Raw genomic sequence first — 7447 nt, forward strand, 5'->3', positions numbered from 1 at the left:
GTGAAAAAAAAATTTTTTTAAATAAAGTAAAAAAAAAAAAAAAAAAACCCTAAGTCATAATGTAAGACCCATGAAGGCAGGGAATTCTGCCTATATTTTTCACTGTGTATATCCTCATGTTCTAGAACAATACTGGGCATATATCATATTCCACCAGATTTAAGACGTCACTGATTGTAAGCTTCACTATTATTTTTTGCACCGCCAAGAAAAAAAAATACTGCCCATTAAACCACAACAAAATGACTTAACAACAGACCGGGACAGAGTCGTAAACAGTTGCACCAGCCTCCCATTGCTTTGAAATTTCTTTCGGAGGGAGGTGCAGGGTCTCCGACCTTCAGCTGCACTGCCCAGGTGTGCAAGGCAATCCTTCTCACTGTATGTTCAACTTCAAAATGTGGCACAGCTTCACAAACCTATGGGCTGCCGCCTCTCTAAAGCTCCCTAACGCCCTTGGTTGGGGCTCTGCAATAAAATACAGGATCGTGGTCATTCCTCCCACAGCAAACATTTTCTTTACTCCTGTATTGACACCCCACGGATGTTGCCATTCCTCTCTGCATACAAAGTAACATTTGCTTTTACTGCTGATCAAAGTGTGAGTTTGGGGAAGGCATTTAAAATGGCAACTAAATTTAACGCCCATAGCACTCAACTGAAGGGGCAGTGACATAAACAGGTACGACCAGGTTTGCACATAAACAGGAAATGACGACTGTGTCACACCTGCCACCTGGCCGACACAGGTCATACCATCAGAAGAAGCATCCCAGTTTCAAAGACGTTAAAACGTGAAGGGGAACAAAAAGCGGGTAGGGAGGGCATCTCACGGTTGACTCAGCCCCACGTGCAAGAACTCAAATTTATGCTGTTAGAATGACTGACGACTTCTGCTGCCGGGCCCTAGCTCAGCAGGCTCCAGCCACACTGTGCCTCCTTGCCGTGCTGGGAGCAGACCAAGGACGTGCCCCTGGTTCCTGCCGTTCCTTGTACCTGGGAACATTCTTCCCCCCAGATGGCTCCCTATCATCCCTAAAAATTTTTTTTTTAACTTTTTAAATGTTTATTTATTTTTGAGACAGAGTGTTAGCGAGGGAAGGGCAGAGAGAGAGAGGGAGACACTGAATCCGAAGCAGGCTCCAGGCTCTGAGCTGGCAGCGCGGAGTCCGACGCGGGGCCCAAACTCGGGAACAGGGAGATCATGACCTGAGCCAGAGTCGGACGCTCAACCGACTGAGCCGCCCAAGAGCCCCATGTCATCCCTAAAATTTCTATTCAAAAGCCACCTCCTAAAACTGCACACGCTCCACATCCCCACTACTCTCCACCCCTTTTGCCCATTTGGTTTCTCTTCAGAGGCTCATCACCAAATGACATCCCCTGTGGAACCAGCTGTCTATGATGTTTCCTCCCACCGGAAGGAAGTTCCATCCAGGCAGGGCTCCTGTGGTGTCTACCACGCGGCAAGTAAGCAGTAAATATGGTTCAATGAGCTGCTTTCGGGAAGACACCTCCACCTAGACATACTGAAAGCACCTTGTGGCAAAATGCACTCTGTACCAAGCAAAGGCCCGAAGACCCAAGAGCCTCCCGTCAGAAGTCTTTCTGTCTTCTTCCCCTACGAGAACACAGGGGCATTTTGACGAGCTCCACTCTTAGCAATAACTCAGAAGGGACAGTTAAAATGCTGTAAAGATCACAAACTTGCTCAGATTATTTCTGTGTTGGAGGCAGTTTAGTAAAGGAATTGGGAACTCTGGAATCAGGGGGCGCCTGGGTGGCTCAGTCAGTTAAGCGTCTGTCTTGGGCTCAGGTCATGAACTCGTGGTTCATGGGTTCGAGCCCTGCGTCGGGCTTTGTGCTGACAGCGCCCGCTTTGGATTCTCTGTCTCCCTCTCTCTCTCTCTCTGTCCCTCCACGGCTATTGTACTCTATCTCTCAAAAATAAATAAATAAACATTAAAAAAAAAAAAAAAAAAAAAAAAAAAGAACTCTGGAATCAGACCCTGGATTAGAAATCCAGGGTTCTGCCACTTCCTAGCTCTATGTTTTTCAGCAAGTTACTGCATTTCTACTAGTCTCAACTTTCTTATCTGTGAAATGGGGTGACATTACCACCCTTGCTGAGCAGGTTAAGTGCTTAGCACATATTAAGCACTGAATAAATGTTAGCTGATACCATAACCATTCTCTGTCCCTTGATGAAGATGAACCAAAAGAGTGGAGAAGGGACCCGGGAGGCTACATCCCACTTTCCTCCCAGGCTTGAGGAAGAATCCTCATTATCGAGTGAGTAGCAGCAATGATCTATTGTGGGGGAAAAGTAAGCTTAGGTTCTGAGGCCTGTTACAAAGAAAAGATCAAAGAGACAGAGATGTCAGAGCAGAAAGGCTGGGGTGGGGGTCTCTCTATGTTGACTCATCTTTCAATGGTCCAAATACCTGTTTGCTCCTTGTCTGGAATTCCTTAGCCCCCCCCCCCCCCATCCTTCCTTCTCTCAAGCCAGAAACCAAGGAATCAGCTTCTTCTCTCCTCCCCCACCCCCGCCTCCTGTCTATCAATCCGATCACTGCAACTCCAAGTGCGTTAACTTAGATCCTCAGCATTTCTGGGGGCTGCCCTCCTCCACCCCCACTGCCAATGCCTCCCTTCGACTCCCACTCCTCACTGCTAGACAGCGACACCAGCCTCCTCGTCTGGCCCCCGGCCTGCGGCCACCTTCTTCCAACCCACTTTTACACCCCTTGCCAGTTATCCTTCTAACCTCTTACCATTTCTCAAAGGCTTCTTGCAGTCTTACTGCGGAAGTTCAAGCTCCTAGGTACTTCTGAAAACCCTCCAAGATCTGGTGCTGGGCCACCTGCAACCACGCGCCCTGCCCCCCCCCCCCCCCCCCCCCCCCCCCAGCAAACTCCTGTCCCCAGTCCCACTACTGCTCACTTTTTTCCTGGGCTCCCCAGTCTCCCTGCCATTGCCTGGCAACCACTGCTCAGCCTTCAGCATCACCTTATCCCGAAAGTCTTCACTACTACACTGCCCTAGCAGGGGTCCCTTCTTGTTTTTCTTGACGCCTTGTGCATCCCTCCACACCAGTACTTAGCGCCCTGCACTGTAACTGCTGGATTCCTACTTATCTCTACCTCCATCCCCATCCCCCAGTTAAATCATAATTTCTTCCAGAAAAACGACTGTCTTGTTTTCTTTCCTAACATACCTAATGCATCTCTGGGAATACACGGCATCTTTAAAAAAAAAAAAAAAAAAGAAAAAAAAAAATGTTTCCTGAGTGAACCATTTTGGAGGTGCGTGATAAAAAGAGTCAGTACCAAAAAGACTAACAACTCGATCACCTCATGAATGCATTCATGAAAAACAACACTTCTACAGAAAAACTATGCAGACCAAGCATGTTAGTAGGATACGTGTATGGAAGCTGCAGTGACTTTATTGCCTGTTGTCAGGCAATAAAATGTAGCAGAAAGAGCTTTCAGATCGGGCGCCTCGAGTCCGAATTCCAACTCTGTCACCTTCGAAGCCAGGTCACTACGGACAAGTCAGTTAACCTAAATCTCAGCTGCCTCACCTGTAAAATAAGGAAAAGGTAAGGACTGCTTGACGGCACGGCTTTGTTTTGTTTTTGGTTTTTGAGAAAGAGAGCCAGGGGGAGAGAGACAGAGGCAGAATCCCAAGCAGGCTCTGCACTGACAGAACGGGGGTCTGAACTCACGAACCACGAGATCGTGACCTGAGCCGAGATCAAGAGTGGGACACTTAAGGGACTGAGCCACCCGGGCGCCCCTTGGTCACACTGTTTTATTTAATGAGACAGGGTCTGTCAAGTGCCTGGCACTGAGCAGGCTTCTACGGCTGTTAATAAACGCCGGTCCCTTTCCACCCAAAGAACACTGCTAAAAAGTGCACGGTCACATATTCTGCATTTGGGAAGGAAGACTTACTTACCCCTCTTCCAAAACCTTGACCACACCCTAACTATCCCAGCCAGCCATCTTGAAGATGAACTAGGTCATAAAGAAGATTTAGCAACCCCCCCCCCCAAAAAAAAAAGAATGAAAGAAAAGGAAAAAGCAAATCATCTCAATGCAACTTCATCACTATAGTTGAACACAGTTTAAAATACCTGCCCTGCCCTACTCACAGCATCATCTTGGCATATGGAAAACAAGTCTGAGTAGTGTACATACGGAATGTAATGTAAATAACGAAGCTTTGGAATGTAGGTTCCTGAAGGGAATGAACTTAGTCACGGATCTACTCCATAGAGCAGCGAACTCACTGTAATGTGCTACATAAACAATAAACAGCAAGGAAGTTAAAGACAGGCTGTACTTAGCACAAGAGAAGAAAAGGGTAAGAATTCTAGCTGATCTATGAGAGGGACCAGAAAGTACCCATAATGTAAAATCCTCTGAAGCTTCCAGGCTGGTTACATCAACCTCTGTTTTCCAGAGACTGTATTCTCACACATTTCCATTTTGTTAAGATATAAAACTCTGCCTTACCTGATTTCCTAATTCAGCCTGAAAGATCACTGTCTTACCTGTTTTCACCCTGAGATGTATGTTTGAATTTTCAGCAATATAAATGTATTACTTTCTATACTTTCTAACATTCAAATGAATGTCCCCTATCGTATCTGTGACAAGAGTTTCCACCAAGAGAGTAACAATACAAGGCAAAAATTCTGGAAATGTCTTGAGACATTGTTCGCTTAATCCCGGAATTAAGGAAATGGATTAACAACAACAACAAAAAAGAAATTTAAGATTTTTTTTTTCCCCAAAAAACTTGGTTCTAGCTTCCACTGAGAGTGTATTAACAGCTACCGAACGGTTCCTCTGCGTTCAGGCCACCTAACTGTCGAATATAACTTTATGTTGATTTAATATTAGTAAATTTAAGTTTTCACATTTATTTCAATATTCTTTTGAACCTGAAAAATGCTTTTCTGATCTCCTCCCACAATGATTACATTTGTTCCTCTGTGGTCACAAAAAAGTTACAACTTCCTCAAGAACTGGGTAAAGTGGAGTACCACCGTTCAGATTATACGGTGCTTCATTTGTCTGAAAACAATTTCTTGGTGAAATCTCCAGTAGGACGATTTAGAGAACGTCACGAAAAAAATAATTTCGGGAAGCAAAGGACTACTAAAAACATAAACATTTTGCCTTTAAGAGACATTACCCATGAACATTGATGTTAAAGAAAGGGGACACGGGAGGGGTGGTAAAAATTACCTAAAACAGAGTGCCTCTAAGGGATCTCTTGAGAGTTACCACCCCAAGGAAGGAAACTGTTCAATATTCTTCTAATTTTAGTTACGATTACATTCCTGACGTATTTGAGAAAATAGAGTCAGTAACACAGAATGAGCCATCCTGACGTTCCAAACAGCCAAGGAGCATGACCCACAAAATTGTTTGTTTTCGTTCCTACCTGACACTTGAACTCACCTCTTGCATGCTGCATCCCTGGAGAACTGTAGTCCCTAACTAAATATATTGACTACGCTAGCTGAAACTAAAGCATGTGTGTTTTATAGCACAGCCAACCTGACGGATAGCTACTTTCGCTGTAGGAAAGTGTTACACGAACTAGTGAAAGAAACAAGGAGGTATGCTGAAGAGAGGGAGGCCAGCAGGGATCCTGAAGGGGAAGCTCCCAGTTTGTAAAAAGGAAGGGATGGAAGTCAGTAGGATCACAGAAAATTCCTGGTACCCTAATTGCCACCGTTTTTAGGACAACCTTATGAAATGATCTCTAAAACATCAAGAAAGGGATCTGTAAGACTCCTTCCAGAAATGATAATGGGAGTTTAAAAGTCATTTCCTTCCATTTGCTTCCTGCACAGAACACAAGTTAGAAAGGGCCAAAAACTGGAGAAAGGCAGAATGAAAGAGAAGTGTGCCAGAGGTCACTAGTACCTGTTAAATTGCAGAATTTAACTGGAATTCACTGAGCTTTTTAGATGTATATTTTGTTAAATACCAAAGAATCTGTCTGTAGGCCACCCCCAAACACAGACGTCTGTTTAATCAACTTATGCAATGCAACAGCCACACATACCTGGGATTTCAAATACTGCCTTTAAAAACACACACCCAGACATTCTAATTCCACCCAAAATTATTTTTTTAAATCTCTGCAGTGAGGCGCGCGTGCACGCACACATTAACTTGATGTAAATGTAGCCTTTCTTGCCTAAACACCCCGAGGAAAAGAATAAACGCCTCGATGTGCTCTCCTCTTCTTCAGACCCTAAAAGCCTCGAAAAGAAGCAAATGGAGTTCAGAATGAAGAAAGAGAGCAAGATAATACAGGAGAACACAACCAGAGACCCACTCAGGGACCCGCTTTATTCTTGGAAAATGTCATCTCCATTCCTTCCCCAAGCCCAAAGGCCAGGCACCACTGGCGCAATACCTTCCTTGTCCAAAGCGCCAAAGAGTTGCCAACTAATCTCCCAAGGTGTCCCCCAACCTCCTCACCTCATCAGCGCTCAGCTCCTCCATCGCTTTTCTCTTAATGGTGAAAGGCGTTAGGGAGAGATCCTTCTGTTCTTGTGACCAGGGCGGGAGGAGGGTGGAAGGTGTCTATCGGGCTGTCTGGTCCCCCGAATGGGGGAGGTTTCAGAATTGCATAGTCAGAGGTTAAAAAATAAGAACACGAGAGGCACTGAACCGCCCTGGCGTCGGTCACTCCAATCGCCCCAGAGACTCCTACAGCCGCTTGTGCCCCGAGGAGCCTCCTTTGGCCGCCACTGCTGCTGCTACAGGGTTATCTTAAGGCGCCACTATTGCCCTCTGCTTCCCAGGTTACCCGGACCAGGGACTCGGGTCTCCAGCTCGTCTCGTGCCCTGAGCCTGCTGTGTCTTCGCGGTGGTGGCACGGCAGGTGTGCTTCCTCCAGCAGATCCTGCTCTCCTTCCTACCCTTTGCCCCTGGCGGGAACTGTTGGACTGCAGAACGGATGCCCCGAGGTAAGGCGACCCCAGAGCCGCCGAGGCAGAGCCCAGCACTGAAGAGGGAAGCCCCTCCCCTCCCAAAGCAGGCCGGCCACGCCCCGCCTCCACGCCGGAGCCCGGGCAGGGGGGAGGGGGAGGACGGGACTCGCGATGCTCTGGACGGAAGAGTAAATCCTCCTACCCCTCCACCCCTACTCTTACCCCCTCGCCCCACCAAGTATTATTCATCAAAACAACAGGGCGGCCATCTTTGAAAGGGATCACGTGACCCCCGCCAGGGAGGCGGGGCTTCTGGCCCCAGGACGAGGCAGCCAATGGGCCGCGGGCGTCGCGCCGCCGATTTCCTCTCGCCGGCGTCTCCTCCCGCTCCCGCCCCACCCCCTCCCCCCGCAGCAGTCCCGGAGGGGGAGGGGCGAGCGGGGGCTAAGGGCGGGCGGCGCGCGGGGGGCGGGGCCGGGC

At 47.5% G+C, this 7447-nt stretch overlaps 1 protein-coding gene across 2 annotated transcripts in view; it reads right to left on the minus strand.

Annotated features, from left to right (window-relative positions):
• UBE4B (ubiquitination factor E4B) overlaps window positions 1-7235 on the minus strand; it is a 122214-nt gene extending 114979 nt beyond the window's left edge. The window contains exon 1 of one of the 2 annotated variants that reach the window (XM_047869272.1): window positions 6513-7235. In XM_047869272.1, the coding sequence (XP_047725228.1) occupies window positions 6513-6536 (24 nt within the window). In that variant the 5' untranslated portion in view covers window positions 6537-7235. The remainder of the gene's footprint in view (window positions 1-6512) is intronic. The other variant, XM_047869271.1, reaches the window with a different exon arrangement.
• Between the last annotated feature and the right edge of the window lie 212 nt (window positions 7236-7447).

Source organism: Prionailurus viverrinus, chromosome C1 (genome assembly GCF_022837055.1).
Source record: "Prionailurus viverrinus isolate Anna chromosome C1, UM_Priviv_1.0, whole genome shotgun sequence".
Lineage (NCBI taxonomy): Eukaryota > Metazoa > Chordata > Mammalia > Carnivora > Felidae > Prionailurus > Prionailurus viverrinus.